This window comes from Physcomitrium patens, chromosome 4, assembly GCF_059467195.1.
Source record: "Physcomitrium patens ecotype Gransden chromosome 4, ASM5946719v1, whole genome shotgun sequence".
In the NCBI taxonomy this organism is placed as follows: Eukaryota; Viridiplantae; Streptophyta; class Bryopsida; order Funariales; family Funariaceae; genus Physcomitrium; species Physcomitrium patens.
In genome coordinates this window covers 4,435,001-4,455,543 of record NC_143413.1, presented here as the reverse complement: position 1 = coordinate 4,455,543, position 20,543 = coordinate 4,435,001, and the positions used below count along the sequence as shown (strand labels likewise).

The 20,543-nt window shown below is 39.8% G+C and overlaps 3 protein-coding genes, 1 long non-coding RNA gene and 1 other non-coding gene across 11 annotated transcripts; 3 read left to right on the top strand and 2 right to left on the bottom strand.

The window, feature by feature from the left end:
- The first annotated feature begins 3,921 nt into the window (after window positions 1-3,921).
- LOC149989354 (uncharacterized) lies at window positions 3,922-8,178 on the top strand. Its single transcript, XR_016502509.1, has 2 exons — window positions 3,922-7,214; window positions 7,596-8,178. It is a non-coding gene; the product is annotated as an uncharacterized LOC149989354 (long non-coding RNA).
- Window positions 7,170-7,242, bottom strand: TRNAE-UUC (transfer RNA glutamic acid (anticodon UUC)). Its single transcript has one exon. It is a non-coding gene; the product is annotated as a tRNA-Glu (tRNA).
- A 966-nt stretch (window positions 8,179-9,144) lies between the features above and the next one.
- LOC112281753 (uncharacterized) lies at window positions 9,145-11,087 on the top strand. 2 transcript variants are annotated; one of them, XM_024518615.3, is made up of 3 exons: window positions 9,145-9,294; window positions 10,199-10,284; window positions 10,715-11,087. In XM_024518615.3, the coding sequence occupies exons 1-3, from the start codon at window positions 9,198-9,200 to the stop codon at window positions 10,874-10,876; spliced, it is 345 nt and encodes a 114-aa protein (XP_024374383.1). In that variant the 5' UTR covers window positions 9,145-9,197; the 3' UTR covers window positions 10,877-11,087. The 2 variants fall into 2 exon arrangements, with proteins under 2 accessions (XP_024374383.1, XP_024374380.1); XM_024518612.3 differs by having other exon boundaries at window positions 10,187-10,284.
- A 582-nt stretch (window positions 11,088-11,669) lies between these two features.
- On the top strand, window positions 11,670-14,954 carry LOC112281751 (uncharacterized). 6 transcript variants are annotated; one of them, XM_090249537.1, is made up of 4 exons: window positions 11,670-11,787; window positions 11,910-12,151; window positions 12,423-12,494; window positions 13,240-14,954. In XM_090249537.1, the coding sequence occupies exon 4, from the start codon at window positions 13,323-13,325 to the stop codon at window positions 14,316-14,318; it is 996 nt and encodes a 331-aa protein (XP_090105663.1). In that variant the 5' UTR covers window positions 11,670-11,787; window positions 11,910-12,151; window positions 12,423-12,494; window positions 13,240-13,322; the 3' UTR covers window positions 14,319-14,954. The 6 variants fall into 6 exon arrangements, with proteins under 6 accessions (XP_090105663.1, XP_024374374.1, XP_024374378.1 ...); XM_090249539.1 differs by lacking the exon at window positions 11,670-11,787 and adding an exon at window positions 12,777-12,938 and having other exon boundaries at window positions 12,012-12,151; XM_073533341.2 differs by lacking the exon at window positions 11,670-11,787 and having other exon boundaries at window positions 11,984-12,151; window positions 12,423-12,490.
- Window positions 14,955-15,925: 971 nt separating this feature from the next.
- LOC112281750 (peptide-N(4)-(N-acetyl-beta-glucosaminyl)asparagine amidase) lies at window positions 15,926-19,656 on the bottom strand. The gene is made up of 2 exons (XM_024518605.3): window positions 19,457-19,656; window positions 15,926-18,310 (listed from the first exon to the last, which is right to left on the bottom strand). Exon 2 carries the CDS (start codon window positions 18,202-18,204, stop codon window positions 16,033-16,035), a length of 2,172 nt encoding a protein of 723 aa, XP_024374373.1. The 5' UTR covers window positions 18,205-18,310; window positions 19,457-19,656; the 3' UTR covers window positions 15,926-16,032.
- Between the last annotated feature and the right edge of the window lie 887 nt (window positions 19,657-20,543).

The window sequence follows — 20,543 nt, the reverse complement described above, 5'->3', positions numbered from 1 at the left end:
AGGATAATATCTTTTAATAGATATCAACAAATCTCTTTGATAAAGCTTTGATCTCAAAAAAAAATCAATAGTATTTGTTACTGCCTTTGTACAAACTAGCTAGCATATTAAATAAACAATTAATGATTACTATGAACAAGGATAGCAAGTTAGAGGGAGCTACAAATTACAATGTATAGAAACTTAAGATGAGGGTATTATTGAAAAGAGAGAATATATGGGACTTAATAGAAAAGAAGATAATTTTGATATTATTTTCAACTATAATAGAGGCATCTACATTCATAATAGAACAATTTAAAATCTATAAACTTAAGGCTTAGGTCTTAATTGTGATGGCAATAAAAGACAAGTTTATAGAAATAGTTTTTGAAATTGAAGAGCTTGGAGTTACTTGGCAAGCTTTGAAGAATATTTTTGAGGCTAATAATTCTTTTCAAATACTATTGCTATCAATACATTTGTATAATATGTGCATGTTAGAAGGATGTTTGATTAAAGAATATCTATAAACTATTAGGAATTTAAAGAATAATTTAGCTACTATGGATCATAAGGTTGCAAATGAAACTTTGGTATAGCTTACTCTAAATAACCTTTCTTCTAGTTATGAGGAAATAATTTAGGAGTAATAATATTAGGTAAATTTTTGATCTTTGCAATAATCAATTCAAAGTTGCTAAATGAATCTTATTGCCTTAAATTACACAAAAAATGCTTGGAAGATAAAAAAAAACTATACTGAGATAATTTCAACAAAATCAAATTCATCGACAATATCGCAACTATAATTATGACATTAACTAGTATGGACACCATAATACACACAAAAATGGTAGTTATTTGATATGAATTTAGATTTAGAGAAGCAACTATGGATATTAAAGAAGGTTATTGTATAACAATCAACAAAAACGAAATTAGTACTTTGTTTGTGAGTGACCAAACGACCCTGCTCAACTGTATTACAACAAATATATGACATATAAAGAAGAAAGCAATGTTAATTTATTGACAAATGAAGATCACAAGATATCCAATGCAAGTGAAGATGTCTATATTGCACTTACAAAAATATCACAAAAAATTGATAACAATAAACCATGATATCTTGACTTCATAGCAACATGCCTTGTGATAAGTAACAAAAAAAAAAAAAAAAAGAAAAAAAAAAATTAGACTCATATACACCAAAAAAACAAGACATTGTAATAATTGCTCAAGAAAAGAAATAATTTATAGAAGGAACCAGAAGTACCAAAATTTGTATCAATGATAGAAAAATAAAACTCAATAAGATTCTTTATATGCATTGTTTAAAAAAAATTAATTTTGATAGGTTGCTTAGTAGAATCTAAAATACTGATTGCATTATCTAATGATTAATGCTAAATCATGAAAAAAAAAAAAAAAAAAAAAAAAAACCTAACAATAGGAAGGAAACGAGATCAAAAAAATGGATTATACAAAATCAACAATGTATTTTCAATACAAGTTGATACTACAATATAAACCACTAAAAATATAATTGTTAATGATTTGAAATAAGCTAAGGCATTAGAGGCTTCAGCACCTCAACTATGACAACCTCCGTCATTTTTCACTAAATGATAAGGTTGAAGGTCTACCTTGCATTAAAGTTATGAAAGTCACTTGCAAATAGTGCTTAGCCAAAAAATAATATTGTAGAAGGTTTTTGAAGAAATCAAGTACCAGACTAATAAGATTTTTAGGATTACTATACGTTGATTTAGTTGGATTGGTGAAGACCTTCTCGCTAAATTATTTGCAATACTTCACAATTTTTATTGATGATTTTTCAAATTAATCTTCTATATTTTTTATACCTAAAAAATTAAAAATTCTATAAGTATTTATTCAATTAAAATAACTCATTGAGAATAAAATTGGACATAAAATTAACAAATTATGAATACATTGCATGGAAAAATTTATATCACTCTTATTTTAATTTTTTTTTAGAAGAATAGTATCAAGTGGTAGCAAACTTAGTCTCACATCTTAATACAAAATAGAGTCACAAAGAGAAGAAATAGAATAATTTTTGAGAGAGCTTGATGCATACTTGTAGAGTGCAAGCTCACTCACTACTTATGGTACAAACTAATTGGCACTGCTAACTTCTTGGTCAATAGAAGTTCTATGGTTGCTAATTATGGTGTTATTCCATATGAATGATATTATCAAAGTAAACTTGATGTAAGTCTTTTGAAAATATTTGATTGCCTTTGTTTGTTTACATATCAAAGATGAATAGAAAAAAATTAGATAACAAGTCAAAAAAATATTTATTCATAAGATTAGATGAACAAACAAATGTGATCGGCTATATGATATGTCAACTTATAAGATTATATTATTAAAGGGCATTATATGCAATGAAATAGAGTTGGCTATTACCATATTATAAAGATATATGCAAAAACAAATCATGTGATTCTACTGCTTGTAGGAAATAATGATCAAGAAAAAAGTCAACATCTTTATTAAGTTGATAATTATAATATGTCAATATCAAAAAAAATAAAATCTTTTTTCTAAAAAAAAATATATATAATATTTACTAAAAAATCTAGATAATATTAATATTCTATTCAAGATTGAAGATCTAGCACAAGACTAAAAAATTATTTAACTTTTTTGGCAAAATACTTTGAACTATAAGACTTTGAATAAGTTGTTGAAAATTACAATTAAAAATTTTCTATACATGATGAAGTGGATTCTATCACAAAAAATAGAACTTGGATAACTATTGATCTACTAAAAGGAGAAAATATTATGGTATTGAAATGGATTTTTAAAGTCAAACCAAAAAATAGTTATAAGTTAGATAAGCTAAAACCAAGACTAGTTCCAAGAGGTTTTGAACAAACTCAAGGAGTTGATTATTTTGATACTTATGCCATAGTTCTCAAATGAAGTAGTATTAAATCAATCTTTGCACTTACAACAAAAAAAATTGGAATTTACAATAGCTAGATATAAAAACTACGTTCTTAAATAAAATGTTAGACAAAGAAGTATATATGTAGATTTTTCATAGCTTTCAAATGACAATACAATAAGAAAAAGTCTCCAAATTGATTTGTATTATATATGGACTAAAACAAGTTCCATGTGCATGGTCCTTATGAATTACTTTTCAAATTGTAAATGAAGGTTTGATAAAAAAAATATAAAAAATTATTATCTATACTACTCCATCAATGACGGCCTATATACAATTATGTTACTTTATGTAGATGATCTCATTATTATGGGAGATAATATTAAAAAAAAATACAATAGCTAATATCTCAACTCATACAATCCTTCAAGATGAATAAACTTAAAAAAACCATTGTATATCTTGAAGTAGAAATAAAATAGAATTCCTTTGGAATATGACCGCATCAAAAAAAGTATGCCAACAGATTGTTCCATAGATTTGATATAATGAATTACAACTTAATAAAAACTTCCATGAGCTCTACTATGCATCTTCAATTAAATATGAATCAACCATCAATTCATAAAACAAATTATCAATCATTGATTGGTGGACTTCTACATGCATCAATAATATCATGACCTGATATTTGTTTTATTGTAAATATTTTGAGTCAATACAATCAACATCTACAAGAAAGGAAATTAATTTCACTATTATTTTTTTATATTATCTCAAAGGAATTATTGATTTTGGTAATTTTTTTTGCAAGACAATAATCTCATCCTTGTAAGTTATATTGATATTGATTACAAAATGGATGTTGATACCAAACACCCAATATTGGGCTTCATACACAAATTAGGATAAGTCCCAATAGAATGGTCAAGCAAATGAGAAACAACTATTGCATTAAGCATTTTTGAGGCTGAATATATGGTACTTTTTGAAGTTGTAAAGAATGCAATTCATCAACTACGTGTATTATAAGAATTACAAATCAATAGAATTAATCTATTATTAGTAACATCTAGAATTATATAAAGCTAGTTGACAATCTTGTAATACATTTTTGCACTAAGCATATGGAGATTCAATATTACTTTATTTGAGAAAAGAGCCTTGCAAGAGGTGTTAAAGTAGATTACATATCTACTTTGGAGCAACAAGCAGACGTCTCAATTAAACCATTAGACACATTCAAGTACTATTGAATGCATGAATCAATCAATATATTACCAATACCTATCTTAGTCTATTTCCTCATATAATCCTCTACAAAACCTCTATCTCTGAAGCTGTTGAATTTGGCTTCTTTGAAACCAATTACATGGACCTTACACTCTTTCCACAAAATCCTACCGGGACAAAGTAATTTTTTTGAAACTTTACACACCAACAAATAATATCTAGAGATGTTGAGAATCCTTCAATCGTTTATTCATCCAGAGGGAGCGTTGTTCTTGTTTTACCTCTCATTGAAAATATGTACAAGCTCTCCAACAAATTTGCAGCAAATGAAAAGTCACCCACGTAGGCTCGACACATTGCCAGCACTATCATCCATAAACCTAGCAGAAACAACTTCCACTAAAACAAAATATCAAGACTATTCAATCAAGGCAAAACCAACAGATAAGGAATGAAGAAGTGAAAAATTGCTTACAGCGTACAACTCTTCAACATCATGCTGTCAACGGTTCATTGTTACAAAAAACACTAAGTTCCAATGCTGGAGGGAGTGTTGAATAAAGCACATTGGAACTCACGCTGAAACCTAGTTACCGTAGAGTAAATAACCGTCGATCACCAAAGATTGCGGAATAACTGATAGTGATAGTGCCGTATGACTCTTTAAGTGTCCCAAACAACATACCATTAGAATTACTCGTCGTTCTAAGTTGATCAAGTGCTCAATAAAATTATCTATTGATTGAGTTCAACATCATCACTTCCAGATTATACTCTGATGGAGCTATTGGTCAAAAGCTGTATGAAAAGTTTGTTCTCATTAATTGCAAATCGTTGATTTTAAGTTCAAGCATCCACCACTTTTTTGATGATGAGGAGATTATACCCGTTCCTCAGAATGTAGAGAGCCATCTAGCGCCGAGATAGTTCAAGGTTATTCTAGACTGACATCCAGTCGGTGTTTACGCAACTTTCTCGAGGCTCTTTCTTTACATTGTTCGATAGGTTCCTTGTGTAGTGTGGCGTGGTTGTAGGTATGTTTTGGAATTTGGAGCACTTCTGGGCACATTCTCTTGGTGATTCATCCGGTTGATATCACTGTGAGATGAATTAACCTATCACAGAGCCAAGTTATATTTTTGCAAATCTCTGAGACAATTCATTGTTGAATTTGGTGCTTGTGTAGTAAGTGTGCTTTGGAACTCTCAGAAAAGGATGCTAACCCGGGTACAGTGACGCACTGGATTAGGGTTGCCTGTCCGAGAGTTGTGCATGGCCTGAGGATAGAATGTACACGACTATAATTACACTTCTCGACAAAACTGAGTTGAGGTTAGTTCATGTCTATCCGAAGATTAATCTAAGAAATCGATAAACACCGCTCTAATTAATTGGCCAGGTGCGCTTCACGTCTAATAGCGTGTAATGTGTGATACCATTGCCATTTATTGATTGTTCCTCGTGCCCAAATACCGGCACACCTCTCTAAGTATTTGCACATCCTCTTTTAATTAGCAGCAGTCTATTTTTCCTACCCTATTCTGCATGTTTGAAACTAAGTACTCGGGCTCCTACACTTTGTTTCTGTTATCATGGAACAATATGTATCTTCTTGTCCGTTTGCATATGAACACTTCGCTCTGATGCTGCAGATTGTGAGAATGCATGTTCGAAGTCCAGGTTCTCTAACAAACCAAAAGAAATGCAATTTGCTGCAGCATGTGGAAGGTTATGACGATGGACTGTTGTTCAACTGCTGTCTCTGTGGTCTGTCTAAGTCCCAAATAGCGAAGCACGGAAGCGAGGATGCGTTGTTCTTTGCTACCGCAGGATCACTAGCCTCGCCTTTCTGCCATTGTTTCTCACATCATTGCTTTCTGTCTCGGATCTTATCTCACCCTGAAATACAATAATCTGGGACTGTTGCATGCCAAGGGCAACCCAAGAAAGTTCCTCGATGTTTTTTTGAAGCTTGACACCTGTCGAGCAAGTTCCGATTGTATTGCTTAAGTACCAAACACTGAGTCGAGACACTGGCTGTAATAGCAAGGCTGGAACCTGTTGCAGCCGGGTGTGAGCGCAGCGATTTTGCAGAAGTCTTTAATGTGCTCACTACGTTTATCACGGTCAAAATAATGACTGGCTTCTGAAGTTGGACGTAATTGTGGCCACCGCAGCAGTGCACAAACCTCTTACCACCATTGTCCGGTACATAGCAAAGCATTCTGACATGGAGGTTCAAATTTTTGTCGCCCAACAGACTCAACGTCAGAGATACGATCACGAGGTTGTGGGATGAAAGAGTTGCATATTTTGGGGGTGTCTATGTGCAAGAAGCAGTAGGAATCTCTCATCTGTTGGCTGTTGGTGGGAGTCTGCGAAAAGGCTTTGCTGAGGGAAATCAACGAGAAATCCATCACAACAGCAGCGTCTCGTGTAGAAGTGTAGTATCCAAGGTTCAGAGTGCAAATGAGTTGGTGCAGCTTGGCGAGTAGCAGCGGCGTTCGAGGTTGGAGACAGTTGCAGGCGAGCGATGAGCTCATCATCAAGACATGCCATTAGTGGGCTACTTCGAAAATGAATGGCTTGTCTTGTGGATCTGAGGCATTGGGTGAAATATGGGCAAGGGTTATGAAGATGGGCGAGGAGTAAATGGAATCAGGCGGAGCAACGTGGGGATGCCTGGGTGGCAGAGCAGCTAGATCCAGATGTTACCCATGCCTTCAGTGGAGTTTTCGAAGCCCAGGGTTGGCACCAAAAGTAACGGCTTGACAGCTTGTCGGACTTGTGCATGGGGAGCTCAAGCACCGCGGATTTATGCATGGGGTGCTGTGCGCGTTGGGGTCACGCTACCGTGCTTGGAACCTGAGGGTTACAACCTGATGTTAAAACACGGTAGCAGGGCGTGTTGGTGCTCCTGGTAAAGCTGAGGGAACCATTGCTACCTATTTTAGTTGCAGAGAAGCCCATGGATTGAGGGTGGGCATAATACTTGAGTTGCGCTTGAGATATTCCAAAACCGCAATTCCATAACCGGGACTCGAACCCGGGTCGCCTGGGTGAAAGCCAGGTATCCTAACCATCTAGACTATTATGGATGATGAAAACCATTCGATTTTTATTAATTTATAGTAATAGAAAATGGGTACCATGTGCTTTAGTTAAAATGCTTTTTTCTAAGTCTTTGTGGGTTTGAGGTTATGCTTCAAGTGTTGAGGAGTAGAAATGAAGAAGAGTATTTTTTTGCAAAACTTCATTGATGTTTAAGTGTCAAGGAGATTGTTCATCTCAGATAATGGGCTTATCAGCCGTTTGTTTCTACTCTTTCATACTTGCATAATGAAGTCAGTATTGACTTTTGTTTCTTTCACAGTTTAGATCAGATGTCGTGTTTAAAAGAGGATAGTAATTTATTTATTTATTTATTTATTTATTTACTTATTGACAACAGCGAGTCTGCAATGAGGCGGATATGAGAGAAGGGGATTGCAACAACGGCAGGGTCGGTGGAGATTGCTCTGGATAGAGATATTGGCTTGATCGCGTCGTTGTTTCTTGTGGACCGCAACCTGTCATCGCGAATCCGTATCACCGACACGGCTACTGCTCCAAGCCACTGTACCAGAGAGTTATCAGGGTGTTTCCAGAGAAGTTGTGCAGCAGCCCGCTACCAGAAACTCACGTCGCCGTCGGAGGGAGTCGAATCTTGACCCCTAAGATTGCAGAGACCGTTGAAGACGTACCGAGTCTTGTCAGAATATATTAGTATGCTTGTAATTATGTTACGTTATGCATTACTAATGTATAATTAATAGTAGTTAAACAATATAAAGTATCTAATTTTTCAAGTAAAATTGAAAGATATTTTCAATGAATGTTTTATGTAAAACATTTGTAAAAATAGTATTTGTAAAAATAGAATAGCACAAACTTATAGTTATTATTCTAGTATATAGAAGAAAAAAAATCCTAATACATAACTAGGTGAACTTGTATTTGAAATTCAAATTATTTAACATAATAGTTATCTAAGATTCTTCGATTTGAAAAATACATGTATTTAAAATCTCTCTTGCTCTCTCTACGTATATATATATATATATATATATATATACAACTGAAACTGAGATAATTATGTTATTAAAACGATACATATAAATGAATTTAGATAGTAAAAAAACTAAATCAACTAGAATAAATACTCAGAATTACCTCAAGTAATATGTTAACGATATGTAAGTTGTAATTTGTATCATCAAATTGTGATGAATTTTATATCATTATTTTAATCATTTTTTGTCACAGTTCATCAATTAGTATGTTTAACATGTTTATTTTTTATTTTTATTTTTTATAGTCATTTTATTTTCGAATATAGAAAGATATAAATTCTCTCTCTCTCTCTCTCTCTCTCTCTCTCTCTTCCCCCCCCCCTCCCAGTAAAATACTTTAAAAACTACTTGTCGATTTCAACAAGTTTGACGGAAGAGAAAAAAAAATAAAAATCTTTAAGATCAGGTCCAAAAAATACATTTGCAGCAGACTACATCTGATCCTTCAACAGTAATCCACAGTTTACCCACCATAAGCATCCAACAAAACACATGAAAACTAAATTGAAGGTCCAATTCTGAAACTTAGGTTTATGTAAAATGTAAACTCAAAATCCTAAACAGAATCAAAAGAGAAACTTGATGAAAGCTGAAAAGGAGAAGATTGGGATTGGCATTAGAGGACTTGAAGTGGGGAAGATGGAAATTAAAGGGTTGGAAGTAGGAATACAGACAAGGAGAACCAGAGATAAAAAGAGAGCTACAACCAAAGCGAGGCGCTAGCGTTCCACCGTGCCGACAAGTCAGTTCTCCCGTGGCCACCCGCTATCGCCAGTGATGGAATCCCTACAGGAACCGGGGAAACCGGTTGAGTTGCGGAGCTCGGCGGGAGGTTCCGAGGAGGGGAAAAGGCGCCGAAGCGGGAGGCGTCGAAGCACCGTACGACGTCCACAATCCCACAGCACGCCCTCAATCGGGACAGCCATGTTCGACCCGGAGCGATGGCCATCGCCATCTTCCTCATCCCTCTCTACATTGGGTTTCTGATCGTGCTCTGCTCGGCACCGCTGGCGGATTCTCGCGCTGTCTTCTTCGCAGGTAAGGTCTTCTCGCTACTCCTGCATCTGCGATGTTGTGGGATTTTACGGTGCGTTTTTGGGTTTTTGCGTTATTTTATTTTCTTTTATTTTTTGGCTTTAGACAAGTTACACTGGTCGCTCCTGAGGGAGTCTAGCTGTAGCGACATCGTGAAAGCGGCTGATGACTTGCGGTGGGCGTAGCATGGCCTAGATCTCGCATTCTAGCTTCTGGATTTCGAGAAGGTTGTTGTATTTAGGGTGGCGCTGGGCGACCCGCGTTTTCGTCTCTCAGTTTGGACGTGCAAGCTGGAAGAAAGTCCGGCAGTTGGTGTTGGGATGTTGCTTTCTGGGCGTTTTTCTGCTAGGTTTTCAATGCATAGTTTGCGAAAGCACCTGGAACCTGGTTCTGTCTTACGAATTTCGTTGTGATGATAGAACTTGAGTACTTGAAGCCCTTCCATGAGTTAGGCGATATTTGGTCGTGTAGCTGAAAACAGTAGAATTCGTCAGGGCTGAATGTTGACATAATGTTCTGGAGGTATGCGGGACATTTTCACATTACGAGCTGGAAGTCAGAGTGAATGTGACCAGGCCTCCGAGTGAGTTTCTCGTGTCTATATTCATTTGCCCTCCTAGTTGGGTTGTGTGATTTTTCATTTCCAAGGTGTACACAAGTTGAACCTGTCGCCCAAAGGTTTGCGAAAGGGCTTTTGGAAAGTCAAGAGAAGTTGCCGTGCTTATTTAAGCGTGTACGCTCCATCAAGTTTATACACGCACCATCAGCACAAACTAGTGTTGTATCCGCATTTCCGATCATGGCAGGCTATATGGTTAATGAACGAATACATGTCGTAGAGTGAGGAGTAAAAAGCTTGTGAGCTAGTCTTAATCATTTTTTTTGGTTGGTTGAGATGGATCTCCAGCAAAATACGAGGCTTCAGTAGCCGATGAATTCGGAATCGACGAAGGGCCCGCGACATTTACGATGCAAGACCACTTGAATTTTTTGGTGAGTAAGTCGACCTTGCGGTTTGGTAACTATCCTTCCCGAGCAGATCGTGATGCAATTCGTGTTCTGATAACATTCTGAGTCTTGTGGAGGCAGAGATTGCGTAGCCAAGAATGCGCAGATGTGAGATTTGGCTCATGTGTTTACTGTGTGACACAGTTCTCCACCACGCAGTGCAGAGTTGGGTCTCTGGTATTCTCAGGCTCATGGAGCACCGAGTTTGACCGTAAAGAGTTATCCATAAATCTGGTCATTGTAACCTTTTGCAGCTGGTGTTGGATTGTTCAGTGTGGCAATGGCACCACAAGTTGAGCGAATGTTTCTGTTTTGTAGACACGTGTCTGGAATGTGTTGCATTAGGATTGGATGTCACTACCAACTGAGTACTTGAGCCGTACAGTGACGTGAGATGGGGTCATGGAATGTGCAGAGAGAAAGGGAATTGGAGAGACGAAGGACAAGTGGCACGGCAACAGGGTCAATGGAAGCATCACATCGCTTGGAATCAGACGAAGAGGACGAGCCCCTCTCTGAGGAGGATTACGATGACAGCCAAGCCAACGAGCGCTTACACTTTTCTCCATTCACGTAATGTGATGCTGTAGAATACAGAAGTGTACCGAAAGGTTCAGTAAAGTGGTGGTCAAGCGCCATGAAACCAAATTCTCTCGGGTTCACAGGAATCGAGAGCATGTACAGAAACCCCCCAGAAACGTCATGTCATGAAGTTGTGCCTGTTGTGGGTGCAAATGTAATTAGTGTTCAGAGATCAACTAATCGCACTGCAACTATGATTTGTCTGCTGGATTGGTGTTCCATCATGACCGTGTTGTAAGAATGGGCTCGGAGTCCTTGTTGAGAACATGTTTTATCAGTGTTACCAGTGTGTGCATCTTTGCTGCAAAGCATGAGCGCACAGACTGAGAACTTTAAACTTGCTGAAACATCTTGCTATTCTCTGGGATTTTTTTTAATATTGCCCCGTCGAATTGTCACAATATTCTCTTCAAAGTGCTCGAATGGTGTTATCGATCTTGGCATTGTCACAAGTTTTGTCCATGAGCAAGTGAGGTGGACAAAATCTACAAAAAATATCGAACTCGAGAGCTGGGTAGCAGCCAGTTGGAATCCGAAGGAGGCATGTTAATGCGGAATCCCCATATTCGCAGACAAGACGTTGAGATAAGGGCAAGGTATTTTGCTTGCAGAGCGCCTAATAATCCAAAAAAGGACGCACGACGTCATGCCGCAGACGGATCTTTCGGCCAGACATCCGCAGCGGGGGCAGCTGTCCCATGTTTAGAGGTTTTGGGCATTACATGAACGCTGGTTATGAGCGACGCGGGGACACTGTTGTTGCTTGCCATGCGATGAACGGTTTTTAGATTTTCCGTCTCCATGTGGCATATAAGCTGGAGCAGGGAGAGGAAAGTTTCAAAGTGTGAGTTCAGTTCACCGAGAAGGATAAGGTGGTTGGAGACCTGTACAGATCAGCGTCATACGGTATTGTGCGCTTCAAAGTCTACAACCCTGACTACTTGTATATTCCAGCTTGGTTGTGTATTCTATTCCTTTTGGGTACCAGTCCTTCCTGCTTTATCTGCTACTTTTTAATATTGGTTTAGGACGCGAATGGAAGAGTTGGCGTGTGGCCTATAACCGCTCAAGCTTGGGTTCAGCGGGAGGCGACCTTTGGCATCCAGTGCTCTGGTGGGGCATCGGTGTAACGAAGAACCACCGGACCAGAGCTGGAGCTATTTCGAGGACAGTAGTTGTCTGGCGGTGTTGTTGGTTGCGATCGAAGGATGCTTATGGGTACACCCTGGAGCTCCTCTACCATGCCTGCAAATCTCTGGTTATCCCTCAGGTGTTGATTCCCTCTCTCGTCTACTCCATCATGATGCTTGATAGATAATGCCGACGTTGCTTTTGCCTTTTGCGTCGCTCGTAAACACCCCCCTTCCTTAGCGAAGCCAGTATGTCTTAGGCAACTCTGTGCTAGCTTTCGAATGCTGCAGGGTTTTATTCTCGTCATTGGAGACGGGAAATGTTCCTTAGTTGTATTCATTCCTCCCACCCCACAACCATATCGTCCTCATTGTGCCCTGCATGGGTTTTGTCGGTAAAATGCCGAGCAGGCAGTTTGTGGAGTTGTAAGCCCTTCGGCAGTTGTTGAGCATGGGATTCGGTGCTATCAGCGAACCAGGCAGGTACACATGAGTGTCTGTGTATGTTTTAGCGCCTGTTAGTACAAGTTTCGGCCTTTGAATAAAAATAGTTAAGTGTTAAAAAGGTTTTTGTTTTTCGTTTTTCGTTTTTTCCTTTGAGGTTTTTTTGGGGTTTGTGTATAGAGGTTAGCCCTTATTGGTCTCGTGCTAAAGGGCCACGTTGGAAGAACGTGATGCAAAAGAGTGTGAGTATGGCCAGAGCAGTTGTGTTTTATTAGGTTTTGCGCTGCGGAAAAAAACTACAAATTTCGTTCCTGGTTGTAGTTCACTCCGTCGAGTGGTGGAGGAAGCCGGAGATCACGAGTATGCAAGGGACTCCTCTGCAAGTCGATAGAAACACGGCCAGTCGTTGCAATCCTTACTGGATCGTAGCGAATTCTTGAAATGTTCGATGGGAACTCTCGGCAATAATTTGCCCTAAACATAGTGAGTCTTGGCAATCCCGGTAATCGATGTCGGAGTGGTCTCTCTGGTATCAATCGTGTAGACTATTCAGATTTGAGGGCGAAGTCGGAAACCTGAACCCCGGAAGGGGTGGATACCACTGAACCTTTCAGCAGGGTAGTTTCTGTTTGCGGTAGCTGAAGAGCCCGCCGCCTTGACTTTGGTTTTACGCTGTTTTAGGGTATGAGTCGAGCGGATGGTTTGATACTGGGTGGTGATGTTGGGCATTTTTTGGAAATTATGCTGCAATTATGTGTTCACCTCGTTGACAAAAATCATGCAGAGATTCTCCTTGATGAAGTGATTGTCTCACCTATCGGCAAATTGAGACGATAAAACTCGGAAAGAGGTTCATTTCCCACTGAGATGGACGACACCAATTCAGTGTACGTGGGTGGGCTGTCATATGGAAGCACCGAAGAGACGTTAAAAAGATCTTTCATGCAGTTCGGCGAGGTGGTTTCTGTGAAGATTGTGCATGATCGCGACAGTGGCGAGTCTCGCGGCTTCGGGTTCGTCACTTTCTCCAACCCCAGAGCGGCCACAGTGGCCATCCAGGATATGGACGGGAGGCAGATTGAAGGCCGCACCATACGTGTGAACGAGGTGCGCAAGAACCACAAAATGTTAGGGGCCCGAGATCGGGACTTTAGAGTCCGGGACCTTAGAGACCGCAATCGACGGCGAGAATCGCCGCCATCTCGTGAGAGGATTCACCACCGCACCAGATCCCCACCCTTACAACGCAGCCGATCGCAGACGCCAATGCGAGGTAGTCCAACGAATAGAGGCAGCAGCCCAAACACGAGTCCAAGGTACCAATATCGGGAGCGCAAGGAAGGCGAACGTGAGGGCGGAATCTCGCCGCAAAGCTCCGAGGGCGGCGGACGGAAGGATGTGAATTCTAGTGCCAAGCAGATAAGCTCCCGCATCGCCACCGACAATGACGACGACGAACTGAGTCGGTTGAGAGAAGAGCTTGATGCTGCTAGAGAGATTCGGCGGAGCCTGGAGGAAAAAGTAAATAGCCTAAAGAGCGTGGTGGAGAAGTCCGACGTCACTATAGCTGCTCTGAAATCCAAATCACAGAAACTGGAGGAGTCTTTGTCGAGTGCCCAGCATCTGGCCGCTCAGCGTCAGCACCAGCTCAAGAGGCTACAAACAAGCGTCTTTCACTTTAAGCTTGCTACCGAGCGGCTCTCTACCACCGAGAAGGAGATGAAGACTCTGGCTACATTGACAGCTCTGGAGGTGGAGAATGATCACGCGAGAACTACCACGGATTCCGTCCATGCAAACGGTTACACTGCAGGGGATGAGCTAAACCACCAGAGCGAGGAGAATCACAACTACACTGCCTAATCTTTCCCATGGTTAGGTTGACAAGGTTGTTGGAGCATGCTCTTATGGACATTCTCATCTCAATTGGGAGACGACGTATCTGCAGCATTCATCGCACTGCTCGCCCAAGCATGGCACAGGGCACAACGAGGAGCCTGGCACAATGAAGTATAAACCAACTTAGCTGAGCGTCCTTACTTCCACTGCTTTTTGTCCTCTTTCCCTTTCCTTTGGTGCGGTGCTGACACAAATGAGGAGTCTTGGTGTCTTGTCATGTCGTCTTGGTTGGGGTGGTTCCTTCACAGTTGTGGAACGGGCACAATCCTCCTTCCTGCTCCTAATCTCTTCCACAACCGGGTAGAGTGATCAGGTACTTGCAGTAATTGACTCTATGGAGTTGAGTCTCTTTTGAATTACATGATCAATTCCCCTACCAATGTATATTTCAGCGGCGATGGCTATGGTTCTTCCAGTCACAGGGATGGGTGTCCTTGTTCACGACCCAACTTTCCTTTTTGACACTCTGGTAGGTAGTAGTTATGGCAGTAGCAGTAGTATTCACGCAAGGATTCGAGATTCCAGATTAGTGCAAGGTTGGGTATTGCTACATCATGGGTTGGGAGTTGGAATCTCAATAATTTATGAAATACTTAAGTATGGATCGTGTCATGGAGTTACTGAGTCAGATTTGATGTTGAAGAAACGCGTATATTCAGATTTGAAAACGGCGTCACAAGTAGATATCAATTTCAGGGTTTCAGAGCTAGGTTGCTTGTGTGTTGAATTGCCTCCCCTGTGTCCTTGGCAGAGATTGCAGCGTTGAATTGAAAATACCGTGCATATTTCTTGCCAATAATTGAAGCCAAGGGCTACTGCTTGCTTGTACAAATTGGTTTTGTAATTATTGACCACAAATTGCTGTTCGAATGTCATTTTTGAAATCGTAAGTAGGAGGAAGGATACGATGGTAGTGTTGAGCACTGTTTTCTGGTTAAATCAAATCAAGTGGGTTGAACTACTGTAATTCTCCATCGAACTGCCATCCCAGGTGAAAGATTAGACTAAGTTAAGTCACATTCTATTTCGAGAGGTGATACAAGGTTAACCAACAGACCCCATCATTTGTACACAGCAGCACGTGGTCAACATTAAAGTCATTTTGGAGCACACGTCGAATCTGAATTTTGACTTCACGCGAATGACGACTGGATGATTACTGGAATGTAGTCGCCAAAACCCCATGGGAAAGTTGGAGATTAACTTTGTGTATTTTTTCTATTTCTTGAGAGACGTGACAGTGAAAATTCGATTGTGATTATTGTAGGTATTCTCATACTGATGCCGCTTGGTAGCACGACACCACAGCCCATGCCCCAAATATTTTGCAGTTGCTAGCTTTATCACGACCCTGCCGTGACGAGTTGGGAGGCTTCTGCTTCTATCCTCACAACGTTCCAAATCCATAGTTTTGAGATCAATAAGCACTTGATTTAAGAACCTGGGAAATAGGCAAGAAAAGCTACCAAAGTGGCCTGGTATAGAATCGATTTGTCTGGTTGAATGACCACACAATACACTTTGCCTTGTATTTGTTCAGTAACATACATTAACATTCATTAACATATGAGTACTGGAAATAATAATACCTCCGAAATAACATTAATGTGTGTCGCAATACAGAAAAGCTGCACAGTAAAAATACAAAGAAATATGCAGCACAACAGGGCATCATAAGCTACTGGCTCTCAGAAGAGAAGAAATCTATGTTCGCTACCTGAAGTATGGTATTTTGTGAGCTTGATGTCTCTCGCGCTGACAAGCAACGAAACCTAAACACAGAACACGGGAACATCTTCTCTGGATCAACTACGTAGCGTTTTTTCAGATACCGGTCGTTGAATTGTTCGCCTTGTGAATCCAGGAGCTTCCATATCTGTGCGACATTATCACTCCCATCAGCCAGCCCCTCAACCACCCATGCCATAGGATCTCTCTCTGGGCAATCATTGGCAGAAGTGACCTGATAGCCCACAAGAGTGGCGGAAGTCCCTGCTGGCAGTCTATATTCTATCCATCCACCAGTAGCACCCTTTGGATCCAGCCACTTCGTACCCCTCAAACCATCAAACGCAGCAGATGCAACTTCAAATGGAAGTTCCTCGCCACTTGCACATGCATTACCACCGCTCAGCCTTCTCCATTTGGAGAAGACTGTCAGGTCAACATTAACAACCCCCTTCTTTTCGAGTTCTTGGCTGAGATTTTCCAATTGCTCGATGGCAACTGGGAGGGCTAAAGCAGTTTTGACGGGATTCCCTTCAAGCAGGAGTAATACACGATCATCATCCTGTATCTCTCTCTTTAAACCAACAGCTTGAAGTAAGGGTAGTGAGCACTCATCCTTCAACCAAGCATGCTTCCCAAACAGCTCCCGTCGCATTTTGTAGGGTTGCGATTGAAGTTTTAGGAGCACTCTACGCCAGAGACTTATCACTTTAGTTGGATCTGTGGATCTAAGAAGATCCCCAAGGGCCATGAGAATGTCCCTGACGTGTTCATCGGCACAAGTCCGAACTGGGACAGAGAGAGAAGTAGAAACATTTCCAGCACTCCCAACTTCTCCACGCAGCATTCGCCACTGCTGTGACCCACTCTGCCGACCTGGCAATGGAGACGGAGAGGATGAAATTTCCATTACTGAAGCTTGTAGTTCCTCCTTCTCCTGACTGTCACGTATTTGCAACGTCCTCAATTCATGGGTAGGCTTCGAAATCCGGGCACGAGCTGTCAAAGCAGACACCACGTCTTGCACCACAGCCTCAGTCGCTTCAGTTCGTCGGGACAATACCTCACTCCACTTTCGAGTATACCGCTTCGTGACGTCGTATACACCGTCATTTGCAAGAGCGAAGACGTAATTGAGCTTCTTATTCCAACCACTCTCATACAGTAAAGGTTTGTCAAAGGCTGCCTCACATGGATCAAAATGCATCCATCGATTGTGGACTGTAGAAAAACATTCTGTCCACACATGGTCCGTAAAATCTAGCACAAGGCGAGCTTGATAACCAAAGGCTCGACAGTACAAAGTAAAACAATTAGCCCACTCACCACACCTCCCAGACCTTGTCTCAAGCAGCTTCATTGCATCGCTGTAACGAGGGAATCTGATCTCCCTCTGACAACCGCTGCACCTAAACAACTCTACCCGGCTGGCGCCATACCTTAGTTCCTCAGCAGTAGAGTTGCCCCTCCCAATCATAAAAGACTTTGAACCACAATCTGTACAGTCAGGCTGATTAACCCATTTAAAAGACTTTTTAAACCATAAAAGAAGCTGCACTAATATGGCAATATCTTTCTCAGAATCGCTTACAATTGATTTCCCTTCCTTCGCCAAAGCTACCAGTGCTTTCTCTTCAAGCTCATCTATTGATACAGAAGACCTTGCAGCATTCTGACGAGCAAGGTCTTCGTATTGCATGACTTGCTCGTAGTATGATTGGAGCTTGGCCTCCAATGTTGCTCGACCACGTGAACTCTGATCTACCCTTTGCTGTCGTTGAGCAAATAATGCATCCTCTTCTGCTTGTAGAGCTCGAGCTAAATCTTCATCACTTTGAACAGAAAGTGGGATGGTGACAATTGAAGAAGGCTGTACAACAGGCACAGGTACTCGCTTTTCACCAAGCGACTTCAGAGTAAATATGCCATCTTGTCCTTCAACTAGGGTTAATGACTGTAGTCCACTCACTAACTCCGTAAGATTTGGAAGGTTTTGATTCTCAGGAAGAACATTAGTAACAGAGAAGAGCTGTACCTTGAGAATATCCTCCCCCTCATCACTCTCATAGTCCACAGTATGAGATTGCCCGTCATGAACAACCAATAGTTTGTGAAAACCCATATCTTCTCACAACAAGGGAAAATAGGCCAAACGGGAGCGGATACAGATGCGGCTTAAAAATGTTGCTTTCCGCCTGACGGTATAGTTAAGAATGAACTTGCCTAACCTGCAGCAGAAACAAATCTGAATCAGTTGGTGAAACAGTATGTACACTCCCGAGGTCCAGATACGATTAAACGATTCCAACGACCTGTCTGTCTCCATGACAAAAAATTAGACCAGGTCTTGAAATCTCTGAATCATTAATAGTGGTAATAGGGAGGATATCTGATGCTCGCTTTAGAGTGTCTCTGACGTGCGTACGAGGCTAGTGCTGAGTGTTCTCATTGATCGATAACGTCCTGAGTGGTGAAATATCAACACGATCTGCCAGATCTCAATTTCATCCCAACATTCTTCCACAAGTCATCTATGAACTCTTGAAAGGTACCAAGACATCTTCGATACTCATTCTATGACAACGTCGGTCTTAATCTGAAATGGAGATTAGAGGAAGCGATACGTTATACACTTTCAGCTGCCTAAAGTGTAGAAGTTACAGAACGCGGTGTACATACAGTTTGTGGATTAGTTAATAGCTCATTGAACGAATGCAAAAACATATCCGATTACAACTCCGTGAGAATGAAAAATCAATTGCAGCAACCTCAAATCTCCTCAATACATCAAATTTGGTGAGTCTCCACTACGTAGCGAAGAAGTCCACGATGAAAAATACTTGTAACAATATTAACAATCCACAAGCAATTCATATTCCGAGACAAATCCATAGCGAAAAACCCAAAGAATGATAGTGGAGTATAATCAGAGTTACATTGAAAAAATTCACGTAAGGAGGTTTCTTACTTTACGTGGATTTTTCCAGCATAACACAACCCTAAAAACTTCTGAGTTTACCATCATAATCTACCCTATGTATTATTACTTCTTGTTCTCTTTCACGTCCGACAAGATTACCCTTCTAATGCCCCAATGCAAGCATACGAAATTGCACTTAAAAAGCATTTTTTCGGCTCGTTTGCAATGAATCAAAGCATCGTGGAACCGCATACACTCCGACAACCGAACCAAGGAGAAATTGAAACACAAAGATCCCTTACGAAATCAGACAAGTCACCGTATTAGGGCAAAGCAAGTGCAAAGACGCAAGGATCATCCTCGAAACAGAGACACAGGATTTTGTTCGGATTTTGATCGGATTAGTGGGTTTTCAGAAGAAATGAAGAGAAGGAAAGGCAGGAAAATCGGTTACCAGAATGAATTCTGTAAAAACTGGTGACGAGACGCGTGACGAAGCTGGCTCTTCAGTGCCAGTGGCAATCGAAGAATGTGTGGGAGGGATCGGATACTCGACATGGAACAATCGGTAGGCCATCGCTACGAAGGCCTTAGCTCCCAAAGCCACTCTCTGTAGCAATCGGTTCAAGGCAATTGCTCAGCTCTTTCCGTGCCGACTGCGCCCAGTCCCGTGCCCTGGACACCCTGGCATCTACTCACGCTGATCGGGTACGTGTTGTATGCTTTCAACCCTGATCATATCTTCTGAGAATATAGATTTGGGTCATCTACCGCTTCCTTTTTGGAATCTGCAACTGCACACTTGCATTTTGTTATGGCATGTTGGAAGAGGAGAATGGGTTTTCAAATCAACTTCAAAAAATGGTAGAAGCAAAGGGAGTTTTTTATTTGGGCATTTTTTGAAGTTTGTGGTGGACAGTTTAAGGTGAAGGAAATGAGATGTAAGTGTTGAATAAATGGCTTTTTATACTTAGAAGCCAACTTTCAAAGATCATGGTTCAAAATCCTTATTAAGATTCCTTAATCAATGAAAAAAAAAAAAAAAAAAAAAACCTTCTTTAAGAATTTTTTATCTTTGATATACTATAAAGTAGGAAGATGTTATGAAATAAACCAAATCATTCTTTTATAACAAGTTAAATAATATTAATTCAAATATTAAGTATAAAATAGTATTTTTTAAAATTTTATTTTAAGCATTTTTTGATACAATTTTTTCTAAAAACTACTTTAAAATGAATCTAATAGAAATCATAAGTGATAACACTATTCATGTCATGTAGATTTTTTATTTATTTTTATTTATTTTTATTTATTTTTATATATATTATTTGTTCTTATTCAAGTTATAAGATTTATTTTTTTTTACTAAAAAAGTAACTTAAGAAGTCTTCTTGATTTTAACTAATTACAGTATTTATAAGTTTTGGCTTCTCATCTTGTCATTTAAATATAAAGTATCTTTAAACCATATTTCAAAGCATAAAAGATGTATTTAGATAACTAAGTGTTTAGGACTAGAACTTAAAGAATGTAATTAA